This window comes from Corythoichthys intestinalis, chromosome 1 (genome assembly GCF_030265065.1).
Source record: "Corythoichthys intestinalis isolate RoL2023-P3 chromosome 1, ASM3026506v1, whole genome shotgun sequence".
Lineage (NCBI taxonomy): Eukaryota > Metazoa > Chordata > Actinopteri > Syngnathiformes > Syngnathidae > Corythoichthys > Corythoichthys intestinalis.
The window spans coordinates 62,805,522-62,829,709 of NC_080395.1; the positions used below are offsets into that span (position 1 = coordinate 62,805,522).

Here is a 24,188-nt window from a genome sequence, read left to right on the forward strand (position 1 = left end):
ACAAAATAAAACAAAAACACTACTTTGATCTGATCGGCTATTATCACATAAATATTTTCCCCAAATCAATTTAGTATTGATTTTTTTCCATGATAAGTGGAAATAAAAATTCCATGTTGTTTTCTTGTACCTTTCTGCACATCAAAGAAGCAGACTCTTTCCATTTTAATAGCCACTTCAAAAACTATATTCACTACTTGGTTTTTAACAGTTTGAATTCAGGCCTTTACTGTGTCTGACATATTTTCATTTTTTTATTCAATCATTCAATTAATTTGTTGTACTTTGCTGTGCCTGTGATCGTGCGATATAAATAACAACTTTAAGTTTTGTGAGCTAAAGTCACAGTTGCACATCTGTAACAGCCAATCCGTGTTCATTTGTTCATGCAATCCATGTAAAATCTTATGGGATTTTTTTCATGGCTGAAGCCTTTTAAGATTCTAGAATTGCCAGATTTTAAATACACGGAAGTCTATCTCTTGATCACTTAAGTTGAACACACCAACTCCACAGTCCTCACTTTAAGATAAACAACCAACATTATAAAGTCCATGGAAATTATACCAACAAATGTCAACCTTTAACCCCAATTAATGCATCAAATACCCTTTAAAATTGAATATTTACTTTTTTAGGCATAACAGGATTTTCCCTGCAATTGGCTAGTTGTCTGACACTGACAATTTACTTATAGCAAGGGTAATGCAAATACATACTGTAGAATAATTTCATTACAGGATGCAGGTTAACATTACACCTTAGTTTAAAATTGAAACATTTCAGTGGCTTAAAAAGCAAATAAAAACAATTATCATTACCATCTTCCTATTGTAGTGTTGAACTTTATAATGAAAGGTATAGTTCCCATGTACAGCGATGTCTAAATAAATGCCAATATAATAAGTGTTTGCATAGATATTGAATAATTATGAAAACAAATATTTTATTAAAATAATAAACTGCACTAGTTAGATACAGTAATAGTCATGTAATTTAATAATTGTTCATTGGGGCATCTGCAACAATTTAATGGAGTACTAAAATAAATATTTTCAGAATGATTAATGAGAGACCTCCAATAACTCTAAAAGTTATTATCTCGCAAAATAGTAATATGCCTTTTTGTAGAACATACTGCCATTTTATTATTCGTTTATTTGACATTTTTCTTTAGATTGCCTACTCAAAAGAGGTCAAAAATTTAATTTGTACTTTCAAGGAATATTTTTTTAATCATTAAGTTCTCACTGTAGTACTGTTTTTAAGTTATTTCCGTTTCAGATTAAAAAAAAAAAAAAAAAAAAGGCGAGGTTTTCATAGAGCATGAAACAAACTGCTTTTGTATTTAATTGTAATTTGCAATGCAGGCTACTGCTGGAGAATTTGTGTGCTCAGTGTTAAACAAAAACAGCCAAATGTATCTGGTGGCCAAGAGACCAATTTTTCACAACCCACATGTTTAAATATGGTGTTGCCTAATATAACAAGCTAAATACATCTTTATGTTTTAAAGAGCAGTGAGGAAAATCCAAAAAGACTTTCTAATCTCCTGCGGGAATCCCGACACTTCATAAATCAGCTGGTGATGAAAGTTTTCCTTTCTGACTGGGAGAAGGATGTTAAAAAAAAAAACAAAAAAAAACTGTGCTGGCCTGAGGGAATGACCCTCAGCCCTCCCGCTCCCCCATTGCTGAACACATTTTTATGAGCAGGAATGAAGAGGACCCTTTTTCTCACTTGTAAAGTCACATTCAGTAAACCATGACACTCTTTTACTCTCGATTAAAGCTTTAAACCTTGAATGATTAATCAATCATAATCACCCACCCCCAAAAAAAAAAAAAAAAAAAAAAAAAAAAATCATTATAGTAGCCCTTTAAAATAAAACACAAAAAGTATTTATGATTTCATATATATATTATATATATTATATATATATATACAGTATACTGTATATACATTGCTAAAGAGTGAAATTGCTTTAAAGCATTCCCATGACTTCATGAACGAAAGAATATCTTATTTTCAGTTATTACAAATAGTTAATAAAGTCTTTATTACAGCCCAAAGCACCAAGCCCCCTCTCTTTTGCCATTGAAATCATTAGAGAAAAGGTCAAAGTCATGAGCAGAAACAGTTGGAAGTACAGAAGTCTTTGTTTAAGTGTACTTGTCAAGCATGTGACAGATGGCTGCACCTATAGAGCAGAGCTGCTAGCCACTGAGTGAGCTGTGGCGAGAAACAGGCAATCATTAGCGATTTGGATTTAATCAAAAACAGCAGCCAAAGCACATGTCAGCTGCTCACTGGGAATAATGTTGTGTTCCACATTAATTAACACTTGACTTTTACCTGTGGACTCACACCCAGTTGCTCTGTTGTCTCTTTTGCTCCAATTCAACATCAGCAAATGCTAATTTAATGAAGCTGTGAAATTGTATACAGTAAATGGCAGCCCAACCTATCAATTACTTTAAGTACACTATATAACAAATACATTTTAATGACAATTAACCAAAAGTACTAAAACAAAATTATTTTATGTATTGACAGCAGGAAATTCAAATGTGTTCAACAAAACTGACACAAAAACACGATTGATGATGATATTTGATAAAAGCCTAAAATATTTTGGGTCAAATAATGTGATTACGTATGAAACATAAACAACTGCAATAATTAAATTAAGCATTGATTTTCTCACATTATTTTGATACCCTTAACACATTTAAGATTAAGTAAGCACGACCTGACCTTATTTTTTCCAAATTGTAACCAAATTTCTAGTTAGCAAGACTTGTGAGCCCTCTGCTGGTAACATTGATCAATTGCACAATAAGCAGCAGCACTTTACTACAATTTAAACATACTAGTATACTAGTATAATACCATCAATTTAATTGCATTGGCTCTATAAACTCAATGAGACCGTTTAATTATTTTTTCTAAATTATAGAACAAGTCCCTCACCACATTTATATTAGATGTAGCATATCAAACTTTACAGATGCTTCAGATGGCAGCTGCTACGCAAGTCAGACAGATGTTTGCAGTTATGTAATTGAAAAGAATTGGTTGTTTTTAAGCCTTTGAATGGTGGTACACAGTTTATCGGGGTTTATTCTCAGTGAACGCGGGGTTTTGGAAAGCGTAATCTTGCCATGTTTCTGATCTTGTTAGACGCAACTTGACACCCAACTCATTACACAGCCCATAGTTTAAAAAGAAGTGCCAGTGTTCAGTCATATAATTGGTAAATTGATTATAGTTGATGCAAGGGAATTAAAATCAACTATCCTCTCTTTGCTGTGGTAGATACACCACAATTGAATGGTAAAATCAAATTAGGAGTCTGCTATTCATTTTAAAATGCAGACATGAAGGATAAAATTTAAAATATGCTACTCAATTATGCAAGACTACTCCCTGTGTGTCTACACCATGTATTTCATTATGAACTGTACTAGTGCTGCACCGATACCATTTTTTGGCCCCGATATCGATACCTGGCTGTGCAGTATCAGCCGATACCGATATTATTCTGACACCACTGTTTGAAAAAAAAATATATACCGTATTGGCCCGAATATAAGACGGTGTTTTTTGCATTAAAGTAAGAATGAAAACCTGGGGGACGTCTTATAACTGCGGCCTAAAAAAAAAACAAAAAAAAACTGCGGCCTAGGCATATACCCATTCACGACGCTGGATGGCGCCAGTCATCAATTAATCGAATGCTGAACTTCAGTTGCAGTTAGACTTCACTTTGATAATTAATGCAGTTATTGCAATTTTGTTTTATCACAATATTTTTTTCTTATTTATATTTCAAAAACCAGAAGCCATTCATTTATGAATTTGATTGCACTTTAGTTTACACATTTAAATGTTAAATGTTTAAATGTTCAGATATTAAGTTTTGAATACGAAATTAAATGCCTTTTCTCTCAAATATATTGTTATAATCATTTGTTTCAGATGTATTGTAATTATTTTCTGTATAAAAATTAATTTGGTGTTGAAAAAGTCTTTTTTCAAACTTGAGTCTTGAAAAAGAGGGGGTCGTCTTATAATCGGGGTCGTCTTATATTCGGGCCAATACGGTATATACATATATATATCAGGGGTGTAACGGTACACAAAAATCTCGGTTCGGTACGTACCTCGGTGTTGAGGTAACGGTTCGGTTTATTTTCGGTACAGTAAGAAAACAAAATGCAAAATATAAATGTGCTAGTTTATTACACACTTTTGTGCTTTGAACAATAGGAACATTAACCTATAAAAAGCTAGAATTCCCCTCAAAAAGTAGCGGGTATTTAAAGGTAATAATCCAACAACAATTTGCCTTTCAGACCCCGCGTATTGGTCAGCTTTCTTTCTGAAAGAAAAAATAAGTCCTTTGCTAAAGAGAAAAGCAATCCCAATGACAAAGATTTTAACATGTATTTTACAAATGAAATGCCTCAATGAATATTTTTTTTTCTTATAAACGATTTTCAAAAGCTTTATTGGTCGATTTTCTCAAGTTAAAGTGCCACACAGAAATTAATCAATTCAATTGTGCAAGCAGGATCTGTGTATTATTCTTATTATTTAATTACAGGTATTTTGGCTCATTTAAATTTATTTGATTTAAATGGGCGATTATTTATTTTATTATGTGTTTATATTTTACAAATGTGATGTAGTATTCATTTATATTGTATATTTTATGTTGTAAATTTAGTTCCTATGTGAATATTAGTTCCTACTTGTTTTGTTGTGGTAGGAGGGTTTTGTATTGAACACGGGCCGTGTTGGTTATTATTATTATTGCAGAGAAGACAGCAGTAAATCAACAAAGACAAGTCAACTGTGCCCCGATCTACCACTCAAGAGATCTGATGGACTCAAACAGTAGGTTACGATTTCATATTAGTTTGAAAATTGACCGGATCCACCGTATTTTTACATGAATGACTTCCGGTCCGCCCGATCCTAGCTACCGGTAGTAGTATTTGACGAAGGAGGGCCGCGTCTCGCGTCAAATAATAAACTCTGCCGTTCTTTTCGCGTGTGTCACGTTGAGCCGCTTCTGGGACGTGTCTAACACGCGGCCGCACTGCGACTGGTGTGCATTGGCTGATTGACTTTAACGCCCGCGTTCCACTGCGTTCTCGCTGGGGTCACGTTGTCGCGCCGTTGACGTTTCTGGGTTATATACTGTCCGTGTTGGTCCTCATTATAGTAGAGAAGACGGAGTAAATATAATCTACACAAAGAAACTGTAACCCGATCAACTCACATCCTCAAAAAGTAAGGGTTACATTACGTGTAAGCCTGTCGCAATATGCAATAATTCCATTTATCGCGCGATATATAAAAATGAAGGCGGTAATTTTTCCGCTGCGATTTATCGCCTCGCGTGCACGTGTGTGCGCGCGTGCGGCAGACGTGCTGTTAAAAGTTCGTTACCAACTGCGCAAAATGCATCTTCGTTCCAGGTCCGGCAAAAACTAGTGCCGGAGCCAATCGTTCCCATTATATCCCATTGTTCAACGTATACCGGCCGCGTCAGTGCTCCGGAGTGACTGTGGACCATCTATAGCTCGCCGGTGTTGTTGACGTTTGGGCGCTCCCGTCAGGAGTGACCTTTCACGCGGGGCGGCTATTTTTCGGCACGCTGGATATTTACAACAAAGTCCGCCAAAACATTGTTACCGACTTGGCTGCTACGAATAACCTCACTTTGACAACGAACAGCTGAATGAAATTAAGAGCGCTGTGCTTCAATCTCGTCCTGTTTATGAAAGCCGTCATATGCTGGTGTTGTGTAGTAATGAGCAGACGTGACTTCAGCGGCGCTTGCTAACTTTTTTAATGCGCGGTTGCGCGCGCGCACTAGATATCATGAAATGGCAAACTAGATGTGCTTCCTCCCATGCCACTGGCTACGTGAGCCCAGAGTGATTATGGGACATGTAGTCCATATACTACATCGATGAATTCTAAACTGTCATTTGTCACATGAGGTTAAGAAGACCAAATCAATCCATACCAGTGACTATAGATAATGTTGCAAATATTGTTAATTCAGTATGTGACACAGATGGATTCGGACCATAAATAGGATGTCTTGCTCATGTAGTAAACCTAGCTGCTAAGAGAGCTGTAGCAATCAACGGTGTGCCCTGCCTCACTTTACAAACAGTAAAGATTGTTCTCAGCACTTTTATACAAATTTTTTTCATATCAGTAAGAAGTAAGCACGTAAATATTATGCACTAAAATGCATGTTTATATGATGGCAATTTAATTTTTGCTCGTTAGCAAAAAAAAAAAAAAAACAACAAAAAAATGAAACAAAAAATACAATTGTTATTTTTTTTACAGAGCATTAAATGTATTGAATCGGATCGAAAATCGTGTCCCCTGTATCAAAATTCGTACCGAACCATGACTTAACTGTATCGTTGCATCCCTATGGAACACCATTGCAGAAGCTATTACGGGAAAAGTTTTCATTTTCCTAAATGCTTAAGTTATTAAGTGCAATTTCTTTTTAAAAACACATTTTATTTATTCTGTGCGGTATCAATATTGTTTTTTACTTAAGAGGCAGGGTCTATTGTTTTTAGTTGTGATTTCTTAAAAAGTATATTTGAATTTAAGAGTAAATATTTATTGTGTTTAAATGGGTGTACTTGATGTATTAATATATACTGTATTCGCACTGTGTTATTGTAAATTGGTTAACAAAAATTGGGGGGGGGGGGGGGGCGCAATAATATCGCATATCGCAATAATTTATGAGAATAATTATCGCACACTAAAATTTGTTATCGCGACAGGCCTAATTACGTCAGAAACTTGTTCGGTACGCCTCCGTTCCGAACCGAGCACCCCGTACCGAAACGGTTCAATACAAATACATGTTAATCAGGGGTCACGTTAACCGGATATTTTCCGTCGTTGACCGTTTTTTTAAAACGGTGACGGAAAAAACTGAAGTCCGTCCGTCATTTTGACAGGTTGCAATTCACACCCCAGACCACAGGGTGGCGAGTTAGCATATTAATTACCTTGGTCTTTCTGAAGGAAAGAACAAGGTTATGTTGTTGTACAACTTTATTGTACTTTTTTTTATTATTATTATAGGTCAATAATTGTTGACGTTTTTTTCGGCGCGCCGCACAGCCCGAACCGTACCTCCGATCGGTACCGTTCAAGTATCGGCACGACCGGAATTTTCGCGCGACGATGGGAATTTTTCAAACGGCCCCGAAAAATTTTCCGTTCGCCCGTAAACGGCAATTTTCCGAAAAAAAAAAAAAAAGTTTCAAAATGTATCTAGTCCTACAATTTTTGACCAAATCACATAATTTGGGCATCAAAAATTCCGGGACGGTGAGGGGCATAAAAGTTGTATACAGAATTTGGCAAAAATTTACGGTTCCCCGGAAATTTGCCAAAAACTTTCCTATTCATTTTGAATGGAAAAAAAACGCGCGCTTCACAGCCCGAACCGTTAGACCGATCGGCACCGTTCAAGTATCGGCACGACCGGAATTTTCGCGTGACACAGGAAACTTTACAAATGGCCCCGAAAATTTTTCCGTTCGTCCGTAAACGGCAATTTTCCGTGAAAAAAAAAAGTTTCAAAATGTATCTAGTCCTACAATTTTTGACCAAATCACATAATTTGGGCATCAAAAATTCCGGGACGGTGAGGGGCATAAAAGTTGTATACAGAATTTGGAAAAAATTTACGGTTCCCCGGATATTTGCCAAAAACTATCCCATTCATTTCTAATGGGAAAAGTTCCCATTCACTTTCAATAGGATTTCCAATGGACTTTACATTGCATTGCCATTGACGGCCATGCATGTGGAATCTATTGATGCCAATGTTCTTGGATTCAATTGACTATATGGATGTCGATGCCATTGACGGCCATGGACGTCCAAAATTTTTCCCATTCATTTTCAATGGGGAAAAAACTACATTTCCCCAAATCAACAGAAAATGACCAGATATCAATAGGACGTGTCCCCCAAACGTCCCCAACTCCATTGACGCTTATAGGGGGTGCTGCCATTGACTTACATGGACGTCCAAAATTTTTCCCATTCATTTTCAATGGGGAAAAAACTACATTTCTCCAAATCAACAGAAAATGACCAGATATCAATAGGACGTATACCCCAAACGTCCCCAACTCCATTGACGCTTATGGGGGGTGCTGCCATTGACGTCCATGGACGTCCAAAATTTTACCCATTCATTTTCAATGGGAATTTTTTTTTTTTCCCCAAATCAACAGAAAATGACTAGATATCAATAGGACGTTTCCCCCAAATGTGCCCGATTGCATTGCTGCTTATGGAGGGTGATGCCATTGACGTCCACGGACGTCCAAACTTCCCATTAATTTCCAATGGCATTTCTTCATGTTTGTTCATTCTATTGATGCCAATGTACTTGGATTCCATTGACGCTTATGTAAGTTGATACCATTGACGTCCATGGACGTCCAAAATTTTTCCCATTCATTTTCAATGGGAAATTTTTTTTTTTCCCCAAATCAACAGAAAATGACTAGATATCATTAGGACGTGTCCCCCAAATGTCCCCGATTGCATTGCCGCTTATGGGGGGTGATGCCATTGACGTCCATGGACGTCCAAACTTCCCATTCATTTCCAAAGGCATTTCTTCATGTTTGTTCATTCTATTGATGCCAATGTACTTGGATTCCATTGACGCTTATGTAAGTTGATACCATTGACGTCCATGGACGTCCAAAATTTTTCCCATTCATTTTCAATGGAAATTTATTTTTTTTCCCCAAATCAACAGAAAATGAGTAGATATCATTAGGACGTGTCCCCCAAATGTCCCCGATTGCATTGCTGCTTATGGAGGGTGATGCCATTGACGTCCACGGACGTCCAAACTTCCCATTAATTTCCAATGGCATTTCTTCATGTTTTTTCATTCTATTGATGCCAATGTACTTGGATTCCATTGACGCTTATGTAAGTTGATACCATTGACGTCCATGGACGTCCAAAATTTTTCCCATTCATTTTCAATGGGATTTTTTTTTTTTTTCCCAAATCAACAGAAAATGACTAGATATCATTAGGACGTGTCCCCCAACCTTCCCCGATTCCATTAACAATTATGAAAGGTGCCGCCATTGACGTCCATGGACGTCCAATTCTCCCATTCATTTCTAACGGCTTTTACTTTTTTTTTTTGCCAATGACTGGCATTATGATCCATTCTATTGATAGACCTGAGTGGGGCTAAGATCTGTATCTCCACAGAGGAAAGACCAAGGTGTGTAATTTCTCCCGAAATTGCAGTTTCTAGTTAGCTATTGTCTCTCTTAATGCATGACGTCGTTGGCTCTTCTGTCAGAATATTGTAGCGTCACCGGGGTCTGGCGGTGGCACCGTGATTGACACATCAACGCGAGGTTCTTATTGGTGCACCCGGTGTGCCAGCGCGTCATCCAATTGATGGACAAGATTGCCGCCTGTGTATAGACCCCAATCACATGACGTCACAACTCCGCCCCCCTGACTGGAGCCGCCATATTGTGTGTCAGTTCGTCATGTTTACACATTACCGCTACGTACATGCCTCCTATTACGGCGTGTTTTTCTGCTCGTTAATATCAATAATCAAAATGGTGAAGGCGTGTGTGGCGGTTGGTTGCTGTAACAGAGAAGATAGACGGAGAGACTTGAAGTTCTACCGTATTCTGAGAGACCCGAAGATGAGAGCGAGATGGACTGCTGTTATTCGACAAGAAATCTGGGCACCAAACGATCACCACAGACTATGTAGTAGTCATTTTATATCTGGTAAGATGCATTTAATATATATTTAGAAGATTTTGGGTTGACAACCACAATTAAGATCATTGTGTGACGTTGGTGATTGGGGTCTATATCGTTGCCTCTTTTTTTTTTTCTTTTTTCTTCTTTTTTTGGGGGCGGAGTTGTTGGCGGTAAGCAAAGTAAAAAGGGAGAAAAATACCACGACTTCCGTGTCTAATTTTTCGCCGCCAAGCAAGCGTTACAATATTAATTAAAAATGAATGAAAACTAAATACTATTGAATATGTCATCATTATCATTTTAAAAATTTAAGTGACGGGTAAAAATAGACTATGACCGGATTTTTATGACCCTGTCAGTCAAAATGACAGACAACGAAAATGTCTAGCGCAACCTCTGATGATATATTAGGGCCAGTGTTGTTAATCTTACTGAAAAAAAGTAATTAATTATAGTTACAAATTACTTCTCCCAAAAAGTAATTGCGTTACTAACTCAATTACCTGAATGTAAGAGTAATCAGTTACTTGGCAAAGTAATTGGTGATAATTACTTTTTTTTTTTTCCGAGGAAAAAAAAAAAAAAAAAAAAAAAAAAACATTGGCCACACTATGTGAAGTTTTTTGTGGAGGTTTTTGGTACAATTGGCCCGAGCCCAATTCTTTACCCTAATTTACCCTTTACCCTGAATCAACTGTTAAAAGTTGTTAAAATTGCTCCCATTATTGCATTAGTTCCCTTCTCTCTACTTTCGACATATGAAAGTTTTAAAACTGTTTCATCATTTAAAGATTCAAGTCAAGATTTTGCCGATTTAGAAGTATTTTAGATAAAAAGTTACTTAGGTTCGCGAGGAAGGTTCTCTACAACAGAGCCGTCCTAAAAAGCCTACTGCTTTAAGATGGCGGCTGTCATTTTGCATCTAGTTATATCTATATACAGTATATGGGATATCTACCATGTCTACCATATCTACCATAACATGCGGGCGTAGTTTGTCCGGCTATCGGCTACAACATGTATTATTGGAGCTACCTAGCATCGCGTTTGCTCGGCGTCACAACTTTCTTGCCTCCTCCCCGCTCCTGCTCTGCTCTGTCGTCTCGGTGAGTCAGTCTCCCTCAGACTTTTCGACCAATATAGTAACGCATAGTAACGCATGCCTTTCCGTCCTCAGTAACGGTAACGGCATTGCCAAGATGAGAAAAGTAATTAATTAGATTACCCACTACTGAAAAAAATAACGCGGTTAGTAACGCCGTTATATTGTAACGCCGTTATTAACAACACTGATTAGGGCTGTCAAAATTATCGCATTAACGGGCGTTAATTAATTTTTTAAATTAATCATGTTAAAATATTTGACGCAATTAACGCACTAGGCCCGCTCAGACAGATTTAAATGTCAGTACAGTGAAAGGCCAACTTGTTAATTGTCTTTTATGGAGTTTTTCCGCCCTCTGCTGGCGCTTGGGTGTGACTTGCATATGTTATGTGGCATAATGTCGCCCTCTGCTGGCGATTCAGTGCAGCTGATTATTTGGGTTTCGGCGCGCTTTTCTGACGTGATTATATGTCGACGCGAACGCACACTAATAGACAGTGCTATTCAGACCAGCTAATATGGAGTTAGATTTGTGTGCTAACGTCCGCATCCAGTGTTCAGTACTGGCAGTTCTCATAGCCCCATCACACTGTTTGTGTCTAATACATGCATCGCTTGTGAGTGATATTCCTCCTTTGTTTATATTCATGAGCATTAGATAGTTATTGATGATGTGTATTTGAATTTGTTCACATATATGGTGAAATGCAGTTACATTGTTAGATGCTTGTGAGCTAATTGGCTAGTGCTACTGCTCAAATGGACACGCGTGTGTACATTTTGTTATTTTGTGATTTATGCAAGTTATTGACACATTGCCTTGTTATTTTCAGTTTTACAAAAATACAAGAAACGTGCTCCTGTCAAAAAGAGATGACTTCAGTAAAGCCCATGCAACTTTGCCACACCGTCTGATTTCTTTTTGGAACTTATGTTCACTATCTGTCAATTTGTGTACTCACACACATTGAGGACAGAATAGGGCTACTAGTTTTTTTTTGATTGAAAATTTTTACAAATTTTATTAAAACGAAAACATTAAGAGGCGTTTTAATATAACATTTCTATAACTTGTACTAATATTCATCTTTTAAGAACTACAAGTTTTTCTATCCATGGATCACTTTAACAGAATGTTAATAATGTTAATGCCGTCTTGTTGATTTATTGTTATAATAACCAAATACAGTCCTTATGTACCGTATGTTGAATGTATATATCCATCTTGTCTTATCTTTCCATTCCAACAATAATTTACAGAAAAATATGGCATATTTTATAGATGGTTTGAATTGCGATTAATTGCGATTAATTACAATTAATTAATTTTTAAGCTGTAATTAACTCGATTAAAAATTTTAATCATTTGACAGCCCTAATATTTATATATATATATATATATATACACACACACACTGGTATATGCGGTTTATCTGAACAGCGACATACTTGGATGTGAAATCATTGCTATCATTGCTTTGTCAGGCTGCTGCTTACCTTTGTGAAACAGGAAAAAGACTAATACAAAGTGAATCCAGTAGAATTTTTTATTGCATACCTGGTGTGGGTCACAAATAATAATTTAATAATAATTGATCATAGCATCCTGTCCATCTATCATACACCTCTCCTCATACACATTTAATATTTATATTTATTTAGATTTTATACTTTATACTTGGAAGTCACTTTTGAGATTTTAACGTATCCTGCACTGTAAAGGGAGATGCTCCACAATTTCATTGTACAAGTGTACAATGACAATAAAGGGCTTTTCTATTCTATTCTAAGTGGGGCGCACTTGCACTTGCTCACACGAAGAAGAGCGTGCTTAAAGAGCATACGACACGAGAAAAAAAGTCTTAAACGGCATTATTATGTGAATAAGAATTATTTTTTGAGACGATTCGACTATATACAACAATTTAGCAAAGCACAGATGACGAGAAATTCGCCTTTTAATCTGCCGGATAGCCACGCCTACCATTATAGGGCTTTAGCGTCCCCAACAGGTGGATGACGTCAGCGGTAGACTGGGCTCATCGATTTTACTATTCAGCCCATTGAGGGGGAATTATTCAGAACGAGGAAAATGTGACGAAGAAAGCCGCAAAATGTCATTGTTTCAGTCTCTCTACTCCAATATTTTTACAGGATATTCTTTTTATCCAAGTATTTTTCCCCAATAGCAATATAAATGGCTTGAGAAGGACCAGTCAGCCCGTCGAGGGGGAACTATTCACAATGAGGAAAACGCGACGAAGAGAGCGGCAAAATGTCATTGTTTCTGTCTCTTTACTTCAATATTTTTACAGGATATTCTTTTTATCCAAGTATTTTCCCCAATTGCCAAATAAATGGCATGGTCATGACAAATAACAGTCTGGTGCTCAATGGAATATGAAATAATAAAAATGCATTTATTCAGGACGACATGGCAAAATTACTCCATAATGGTCAAAACTGTCGACTTCACCTTTACTGTCGCACCTCCCGAACTATATTTTATGACACCTAGATCGAACATATGTCATTTCCCTTCCCCGGCTTCGGAGAATGTAAACAAACCAGAAGGCGTGACAGCTAGCCGACATGCTAACCCGAACCGAGTGATGTTTCAAAGTCTTCAAAGCGGAAAATCACACATAACTATCCTGGATTATTTGACATGACGACCCGGTTGTCTATTGTCGTCGCGGATCGGCAAACCGCTCGGCGGAGAGCAATTTACAGTTCGTTCCCCGGAGGAGGGTGGCTGGAGTTATTGTGCCGCTAACGTGCTGCTGCTAATGAGCATTAGGACAGCTTTTTACATGCCTATCAATGATCAAACGTAAGTAGTCCTTCATTTAAAGGAAGTTTGTAGTGTTTACTTTGTAACCGCTGTATTCGTATTTGACATAATACAAAACAAGATGTTTACTCACTTCCTCGTAAGTCCAATGGTCCCACAGTAAATATCCACGGTGAATGGGAACCTTTTGAAACTCCAAAAAGGCGCATACGCCTCTCCCTCATACAGAATGATTTTTCTGCAGCCGTTTGGCTGGCGTGATGCGAAAAATAAACATATTAATCCGCAAAATCAGCTGAATCCTTTGTCCCCATACACAGCAGTACGCTGTATAGTGAAGAGGACGTCTTCTACCGTACACGTCACAGCGCCCTCCTCCTCAATGCAAGACCGAAGCCGGAAGTCACTCATTTTCCTGGCGCGGGATTCAAAAAACTAAATAAATATAGCGATCGCTTCCACACGCATCCAAGCGGTCCATATCATTCAGGAGCATAAAATACCGCGTGTATTATGAAATAAACATGCTTTTTCGTGTCACAGGCACTTTAAACGCCAGAAGAAGACGCGCAGATACGAAGCATCTGAGCGAGTGAGAGAGCTAGTGAGAAAGATAAACACAGCTGCAAGCCTAACTGCATTTTTGATGCTTGTAAAATAACTACAGAGGCAACGCCTGTATGTATCGTCTTTTGTATTGTTGTTGTGTGTTTCCACTTGCGATCGGACACTTAAAGCCAGTGGTGTAGTTGTTTGGATGTTCATTTGGGGGTTTAGCTCGCTGTATACTCCCAGATGACGATGTAGGACATCGGTATGATTTTTTGTCTTTATTTTGCCATTGATCCTAACGTCATCACTTGAAGAATGAAACTAAAAATAGAAATGAAACAATCAACTTTGTCCTCAGTAACAAACGTGTTCGCAACAACGCAAATCCGCGTTGATTAGCTGCTAATACAGTTATGACATTCACAAACCGTTAGCATGCGTTCGCCATCGTCCGCACATCATCCATCCAACCACACAACTAGCTTTAAGTGTCCGATTGCGATTGGAAACACACAAGAACAATACAAAAGACTATACGTGCAGGCATTGCCTCTGTAGATAGCCTCCGAGCGAGTGCGCGAGCTAGTGAGTGTGAAAAACACAGCTACGAGCCTATATGCCTTTTTGATGCTTGTAAAATATCTGCAGAACTACTGTATTAGCCGCTAATCATCGCAGATTTGCGTCGTTGCGGACATGTTTGTTACTGAGGATGAAGTTGTTTGATTTCTATTTTCATTGTTCAAGTTATGACGTTAGGATCAACGACAAAATAAAGTCAAAAAAATCATACCGATGTCCTGCATCGTCGTTTGGGAGTTTAGCTCGCTGTATAGCCAGGACTGAGCCGTAGCATCTTGGTGAGGATAGTATAGCTGCGTTCAAGTGATGCCAGTAAATGGTATCGGCGCGCTATTTGTTGGTACTCGCCGATACCGATACCACCATTTCGGGCCAGGTCGACGCCCCCTGCCGATACTGATATTGGTTTAACATCAAATTTGACTTCTACTCACTGGAAAGCTAAAAAGCAAAAATGTGTCAAACCACTGTGATAGTACCTGTCTCTGCATTTCCTCCACTTGTCTATGCGGAATACTCTTTAAGATGGTGTACATCTCTGAAAGCTTCTCCTCTGGAATAACCACTGAAGCTCTGTGGCAATAACAAACACAACATAAGATGAGAGTGGATGACTTTCATGCTTAGTAAGAGACTGACTGAATTTCACCAACCTTTTCCAGTCAAGAACTTCTGAAAAAGGAAGGATGTAGGAGTCGGCGAGGATGACGGGAACACAACCAGCTTGCAGAACATCACTCAGAGCTGCTTGACCCAAACGTGCACCCCTCAGCACCACGCAAAAAGAAGATTCCTGCAAGACATTGTTGAAGGACAATCATTTTGTGTTTTATGCTGAAAATCCATTAGTGAGAACTTGACAAACTAACCTGCAGGATCTGCGGGTACTCATACACCTGCCCTTTGTAACAGCGCTTTCGAGCAGCGGCAGCTCCCTGGGAGAGGTTGCTACACTTGTCCAACAGGAGCAGAGCCTCGCCATTTTCCTCTTTCAGGCGTTCGAGTTCAGCCCGGTACTCCCGGTGAATGGCTGTTTGAGATGACAGGATGAAGTAACGGCGAGGCCTGCAGGAGTGAAGGCCATAAATTTAATTACAATTACTTTAGATGAGTGACAATGTCATAACAACACACAATTAATCTGCACATTGGCGATGAGCTCACCCAGGCTGTCGCTCAGGCAGCTCAACATCAGCAGAGAGTGGGCTGTAAACTGGGATGCTGACATCGTAACCTTGTCTGTAAGTCCATGTAGAGAAACCACCTCCAGCCAGGAGCGCTCTAAACAGAAATATCATCCTTGACTCAAACGACAATTGTAAAAAACGAAGAAAAAAAAGATGCCTGCCAAATTGTTTGGTTACCATCCCCTTACAGTCTTTGCATTGACATTGGATGCGACTTGAATTAGTCGCACAACGTGATTACCATCATAAAAGTCAATGCAAATGTGTGGATCTGGGCATTGCTTATCCTGACAACGCAACATTTGTTTTTCATGTAACCCAAGTCGGACACACAGCCAATACGTGTTGAGAATAGACTGCATCACACACAACTTCCTGCAATCCATAGGCGGATTTTGACATTTGTGGGAGGGAGGGGCAAAGCATGTTGATGACCCCGAAATGCAGTTTCAACAATAAAATTACAAGATATATGCTCATTTAGTAGGGTAAAGGTCTTTAAAGTGCTAGTCACATGATCTGTTCAAAAAATAAGTTTGACCCATTATGAAATACTTTGTAGGCTTCTTGCTCATTTCATTCATTTTTGTTTGTTTTGCTGCTTTCCGACTTTTATAGACAACATTTTCCCAGCTAGGTCTTCATTCTTACTTTCATATGCTGTACAGGAAAGTCAATTACATGCAATTAGACTTTTCGGCCACTATGAGGGGTACTGCCCCGCCTGCCTCCCCTCAATCTCCACATATGCTGCAATCTGCATTTGTTGAAAAGTGGCTTTTTGGAACTGCTTGACAATGATTACCACTGTTACTATCACTTCATGAAACAAGTTCAAAATGAACTACGACTGATCGGCTCCTCTACTGGCTGACCTGCAACCTACAGGCAACAACAGATTTGCAATTAAATGGTAAATAAACCTACACTTCTATAGCGCCTTTCCACCTCTTTAAGGCAATCAAAAGCGCTTTGACACGATATATCCTCATTTACTTACTGATGATGCAGCACGAGGAGCAACGTGGTGTTCGGTATTTTGATACTTAGATGAGATCACAAGGGCAGAGAATCAAACCCACAACCTCTTGGTTGGAGAACAACTACCACTAAGCCACGCCACCCCAATTAATGTAAGTAATCAACCTCGAGACCAAAAATTAAAAAGCAGGCTCCGAGGATCGATGTGTATACACTCCTAGAATTCATTAATTCATCTTTTGTTCCGTTTATCTTCACGGGGGTGCTGGAGCCAAGCCCATCTATCTATGGTGGGTATAGTAGTTTGTATAGTAGGTGGGATTGTTCAGAATATAATTACCAGATATCATTCTGAGCTGTCCTTGAATAACAGAGGAGTAGCAATTTTAGTGTCATTCCTAAGAAGAACGACAAGAAGAAAACCAAAAGCGAAAACTTAAGACCCCCCTAAGCCGTCAAAAAGTGCTGGCCTGGGAAATGGTGAGCAAGGAAGTAATATTAATTCTTTTCAGTTGTCGATTGTGCCGGAAACCAAACCATTGTGAGATAGTAAAGCGACACTTTTCTATAATGCTTACGGTGCCTATGAATCAAATTCATGTTCCGTGTGTAAACAACTACTGTACTACCACAATCAAGCTAGATTAATCAGGTAACATAAAGCCAAAGTTCGCTTCACGTTCGGTGTGAATGCTCCATTACAAAGTACTCTATTGTCATGTGTTAATGTGAGTGATATTTTTGGTACTCCATTCAACTTCAGGGGCAAAGGAAATAGATTTAATCCCTCCACACCTGGTTCCGATAAAGTTTCATGCCAAATAGATGCTCTGGATGAGCTAAGGAAATTCCTTACATCTAAAGATATTGTTTATCATCTCACATCAAACCATCACTTTAATGTAGAGGATATCTATTTGTAGCTATTTGTAAATATATACTTCACCTTCTGGAAATGATTTCTTTATATGTGTGTTCTGCTTTTGATTGTGTGATCTAGCCAAAACATTAGGTTGCACACAATCCATCATTTTTGGGCTCACTGCCACCTACCGCAAAGTCCATTATAAGAACCATTTTTAAGAGAAGAAAAACACACATAATAATAGTTGACAAAGCAGAAGATCATCTGAGGATTTAATTGGAAATTCCAACATACCGGTAAATAAAACATTACTTCTGGGCCTGTATTTTACCTACCGACATGCACTTGGCGCTTACTACGTCACTCACGCGTTGATTTGTTTGTGAAACGAAAAATGCTACACATTATACCTTTCACGATTTTCCAATGACCACCGCCTGGGTCCCTCGCTTAGTGTTTCTTTAGCAATTACATTCATTTCATGAAGAAAATGTTTTTATGATCAACCTACCTGTCTCTGGGCACATCCAAAGCAGTGTTGTAGTCTGGTGGACCTCCTGGCAACATGTTAAAGAGTAGGTGATTCATCCCCTTGTTCCACCTTAAAGAAAAAAAAGATACATGTTGAAAATACATATTGACAATGATATAGTCATATGAACAGGTTTTGTTTTTTATGACCCAAAAAAGAAATTAATTAATCACAAAAATAATCAAACATGAGGTCTTGGTGTTATCACACTATTGAGACACAGGCAATTTTGTTTCTTCTTGAAGCAAGGGCTAAGTGAAAAGAAAAATGAAAATTAAAAAAAGAAAAGATTAGTGTGAGAGAAAATGGTGGCAAAGTCATCACCAAGGCATACCTTGGAAAATGCTATAAATAAAAATAAAGACCTGTATTGGCAGCAATTGTGGAAGTGAAAGCGGCCCACAATAATACGGATGTCCCGATGCTAGATTTTTTACATCGGATTTTTTTCTCTTCTTCTGATTTTTTTTTTTTAATCTTGCCAGTACCGATCCAATACCTTTATTTTTAGACCAGTAAAAATCTAAAAAATATATACACTCACCGGCCACTTTATTAGGTACACCATGCTAGTAACGGGTTGGACCCTTTTTTGCCTTCAGAACTGCCTTAATTCTTCGTGGCATAGATTCAACAAGGTGCTGGAAGCATTCCTCAGAGAGTTTGGTCCATATAGACCGTACTCACCAACGTCACAGAATGACGTGTCGCTGTATCCGGCCGCCATATTGTCCGTCTCTGTTTAGCCCTATTCTCAATGGTTTCAATTAGTCGTTCAGTTTATAGAGCAATTCATGGAAGCCCCAGTGCTTTCAGATGCTGTAAACTCATTGGATGCGTTGCATAAAAGGCGTTATGTGGAAAAGCTTCAGTCTATCCATTTGCCAGATCCATATTTGATGCCTAAATCGATATTTTTCGACCCGCTGTCTTCGCCCTCTCTGCCTGACATCTGCTACCCTGATATCTACAACTATCTTGTCCACACAAAATCAGCCTAATCTCACAAAAGTTTGAAAAACTTTAAGAGCAGCACTCTAAGCAACATTATCCTGTCTGATTTCTAAAATGGCGACAATCAAAAAAAAAAAAAAAAAAAAAAAGTTGACTGCGATGGCCGACGCTTCAAGAATAGGTGGATATTGGACTATTTCTTCTATAAAACACACAACAACTGTGCCTGATTTGCAAAGAGACAGTCGCTGTTTTCAAAGAGTTCAATGTGACGCGATAATATTACCGAACAAGACACGCTGACATGTACGACATTACAGGGAAGATACGCAGCGAGAAATTATAGCAACTAGAAGCTAGTTTAATTTCACAGCAGCAGCATTTCGCAAGAGCCCGAGTGTCGAAAGAGAACGCCACAAAGGCGAGATTGTTGAAATTATGTATTAATGGAAAAAAAAAAAAGTAAATGTGACACACAGAAGGGCTTGGTAAAATTTGTTTAAATATATTGTTCTATGTAAATCAGCCAAGGTAGCCCCCCGCATTTTTACCACACCAAATCTGGCCCCCTTTGCAAAAGGTTTGGACATGAGGCCAGCTTCTTTCACTTGGTACCAGCTAAATATTATTCAAAATGTAATGACGGTGGAAGAAATAAGCATCTTGAATTTAAACTGTATGTTGTCGGCGATTAGCCTCGCAATGATCTTAATTGTGGTTGTAAGCCCAAAACCCTCTAAATATATATTAAATGCATCTTACCAGATATAAAATGACTACTCCATAATCCGTGGTAATCGTTTGGAGCCCAGTTTTCTCGTCGAATTGCAGCAGTCAATCTCGCTCTCCTCTCCGGGTCTCTCGGAATACGGTAAAACTTCAAGTCTCTCCGTCTATCTTCTCTGTTACTGCAACCAACCGCCACACACGCCTTCACCATTATGATTATTAATGTTAACGAGCAGAAAAACACACCATAATAGGAGGAATTTACGTAGCGGTAATGCGTATACACGACAAGTAGACGGACAACATGGCGCGGCGTGGTTGTGACGTCATGTGAGTAGGGTCTATTGACATGATGGCACCACACAGTTGGTGCAAATTTTTTGTCGGCTGCACATCCATGATGCGAATCTCCCGTTCCACCACATCCCAAAGATGCTCTACTGGATTGAGATCTGATGACTGTGGAGGCCATTTGAGTACAGTGAACTCATTGTCATGTTCAAGAAACCAGTCTGAGATGATTCCAGCTTTATGACATGGCGCATTATCCTGCTGAAAGTAGCTATCAGACGTCGGGTACATTGTGGTCATAAAGGGATGGACATGGTCAGCAACAATAATCAAGTATGCTGTGGCGTTCCACCGATGCTCAATTAGTACCAGGGGGCCCAAAGAGTGCCAAGAAAATATTCCCCACACCACAACTACCAGCCTGAACCATTGATACAAGGCAGGATGGATCCATGCTTTCATGTTGTTGACGCCAAATTCTGACCCTACCATCCGAATGTCGCAGCAGAAATCGAGACTCATCAGACCAGGCAACGTTTTTCCAATCTTCTATTGTCCAATTTTGATGAGCTTGTGCAAACTGTAGCCTCAATTTCCTGTTCTTAGCTGAAAGGAGTAGCACCCGGCGTGGTCTTTTACTGCTGTAGCCCATCTGCCTCAAAGTTGGACGTACTGTGCGTTCAGAGATGCTCTTCTGCCTACCTTGGTTGTAACGGGTGGTTATTTGAGTCACTGTTGCCTTTCTATCAGCTCGAAACAGTCTGGCCATTTACCTATGACCTCTGGCATCAACTAGGCATTTCCGCCCACAGAACTGCCGCTCACTGGATATTGTTTCTTTTTCGGACCATTCTCTGTAAACCCTAGAGGTGGTTGTGCGTGAAAAGCCCACTAGATCAGCAGTTTCTGAAATACTCAGACCAGCCCTTCTGGCACCAACAATCATGCCACGTTCAAAGTCACTCAAATCACCTTTCTTCCCCATACTGATGCTCGGTTTGCAGGAGATTGTCTTAAACCATGTCTACATGCCTAAATGCACCGAGTTGCCGCCATGTGATTGGCTGATTACAAATTAAGTGTTAACGAGCAGTTGGACAGGTGTACCTAATAAAGTGGCCGGTGAGTGTATATTTTTTTATCAAACTGGATTCAGCTGGTACCTCCTCATGAAAATAATTCAATTCAATTGAATAGACAAGTTTCCAAAGTACTTTCACATTTCTCCACATTTCTCACCAAAACAACACCTGAGCTGGAGTGGTATTACTCATCAAAATCTGTCAAAAAAAGACAATATGGAAATACCGGATCCATCTGCCATCATCACAACATGGGAGGACAACATGAAGAAATGTGTTAGAGTCACCAAAACCAAAATATTTTTGTATTTTATTGGCAGTGGATGGAAACGCAATCAGCGCATCTAATGCCTGCACATCAGCAGAGCTGAGTGTGTCCTAATACATGAATACCGGAATTTTGTGTTCATGAAGGCTGATGTGGAACCATGTCAGTGCCACCACAAAGCAATAACAAGTCCAATTATGTTCACTTTGATTATAATTCTGTGTGTTGCGTCACAGCTGAGACATCACTAGCTTAGCTAAATGAAGCTATACAACGGTAAAGAAATGGAAAACAAACACGCATCTACTACAAGTCATACACGGGCTTTTTACCCTAAACGTATAAATGGAAGTGTTACAAGTTTTTTTTTTTTTTTCTTTCATTTATTTACTTGTAGAAAATGCTGTTAGGCAAGGGAAGACAAATTGATGTGCCTCACAACAACACTTATGTTGATAGACATATACCGAGACTACGTGCATTCCACCTTGATGATGGCAGGCTCAATTTATGCTTCATCTTTGTTAATATTTTTCTAATAATTTTATAGATTGTCATTTATTGACACTTTTTGCACATGCACCGATTGTTATAAATAAAAAAGAAATGGAATCATGTTGACCAAAAGTTTTATTCCGATCAATATCGGCAATAAAAAAGAATGACTTACTATTTGTGTTTATATGGACATGTGTGATGAGCTCATAATACTATAACTATAATCTAACCAGTTGAAAAATACCTTGTAGTATTTCCTTGTAACAACAAAATCCATGTCAGCACTTCTGTATTCGACAACTGTAATATTATTTCTAATTTCACCTGTTTTTGGTCACTCACGTGGCCGGCGTATCAATCTACACCTCATGTTCTGTACATCAAATTATGTACAGTGGGGAGAACAAGTATTTGATACACTGCCAATCCATTGGCAGTGTATCAAATACTTGTTCTCCCCACTGTACATCATCTACATAGGCTGCACAGATTGTTAGAATTTCGTCCATGAACGTTCAACGAAGTGATAAGAACAAACATGCAATCAGGGAGACATATCTTGTAGCTGGTCAAAACATTCCACTTCCAACTATATTTATATACTGTAGGCGCTTCCGGGAGTTCACACAACCACGCACACACAGAAAGTCAAGGAGCCTCATCTATGTCGTGCTGAATACATTTTTGGAAATTCTGTGGGTTCCTCTCGTTTGATTTTGCAGTTTAACTACTCCGTCTACATACCGCTTACTTCAACCGCACTTCATGCTGTTCTGTCTAAACCGGAAGTCCGTAGCAGAAAATGTCAAATATGGTGCCGCCCATGTTTCGCTCAGGAAACTTGTCTATACACTTAATTAATCCCTTGGGAGGGTTCCCTCAAGGAAATTAGTCTTTTTAGAACTGCATTACACAATGATGTGTTGCCATCATTAGTTTCTAAAGAAAAGTAGTCTCACTCAGCGGACATACAGTATTTGCCAAGTGGTTTTATTTAGATTACATTATTACTGGATTCGGATCAGATTTGGTGACCAAATCCAATTTTGTCCAATACTCCAATAATGGCATTATCGGGCGCCAATAACGATACTGTGTACCGGATGGGGACATCACTACAAAATATATGGATATAATGAACTGTTTATGAGACACTCTGATATAAGGGTTTGAGGAGAAATGTATTACTGTATTTTTTGGACTATAAGTTGCACCTGAGTATAAGTCGCACCAGCCCAAAAATGCGCAATGAAGAGGGAAAAAAAAAAAAAAAAACATATAAGTCGAACCGGAGTATAAGTCGCATTTTGGGGGGAAATTTACTTGATAACATCAAACACAGAATAAACATGTCATCTTGAAAGGCAATTTCAAATAAAAATACAATACAGAACAGCATGCTGAATAAGTGTACAGTATGATAATGTTACATGATGCACGAACAACGAAAAGCAAATGTGGCCGGTATGGTAACGTAACATAGCTATTAAGAGTTATTCAGATAACTATAGCATAAAGAACATGCAAAAAAGTTTACCAAACCATCAGTGTCACTCCAAAACACTAAAATAAAATGTGAAATGATATAATAATGTGTTAATAATTTCACACATAAGTCGCTCCAGAGTATAAGTCGCACCCCAGCCAAAATATGAAAAAAACTGCGACTTATAGTAAGAAAAATACGGTACATATAATTTTCTGTATGTGTTATAAAAAGAAGGCTGTAATTTGCTGACAATCACACCAGCGTAACCTCTGCCTCTTTCCCAAAGACGCTCCAACAAAATCAAAACATTTATTTAAGAGAATATCAGCAGTCCTACTTGGGCACATAACCTCCTCTCAGTACATTGTTTTTACAAGCTTGCAAGAGGAAATGACGCTATCAAAAGATCTAAACTGTTTCGGCACATGACTTGTGTTTAATT

General features: G+C 38.6%; 1 protein-coding gene across 1 annotated transcript in view; it reads right to left on the reverse strand.

Moving 5' to 3' along the window:
* ext2 (exostosin glycosyltransferase 2) overlaps positions 1 to 24,188 on the reverse strand; it is a 52,099-nt gene that overhangs the window by 24,421 nt on the left and 3,490 nt on the right. Inside the window, exons 4-8 of the mRNA XM_057850406.1 lie at positions 18,415 to 18,504; positions 16,035 to 16,151; positions 15,740 to 15,935; positions 15,524 to 15,663; positions 15,350 to 15,443 (exon numbers count right to left, since the gene is read on the reverse strand). Of these exons, the coding sequence (XP_057706389.1) occupies positions 15,350 to 15,443; positions 15,524 to 15,663; positions 15,740 to 15,935; positions 16,035 to 16,151; positions 18,415 to 18,504 (637 nt within the window). The remainder of the gene's footprint in view (positions 1 to 15,349; positions 15,444 to 15,523; positions 15,664 to 15,739; positions 15,936 to 16,034; positions 16,152 to 18,414; positions 18,505 to 24,188) is intronic.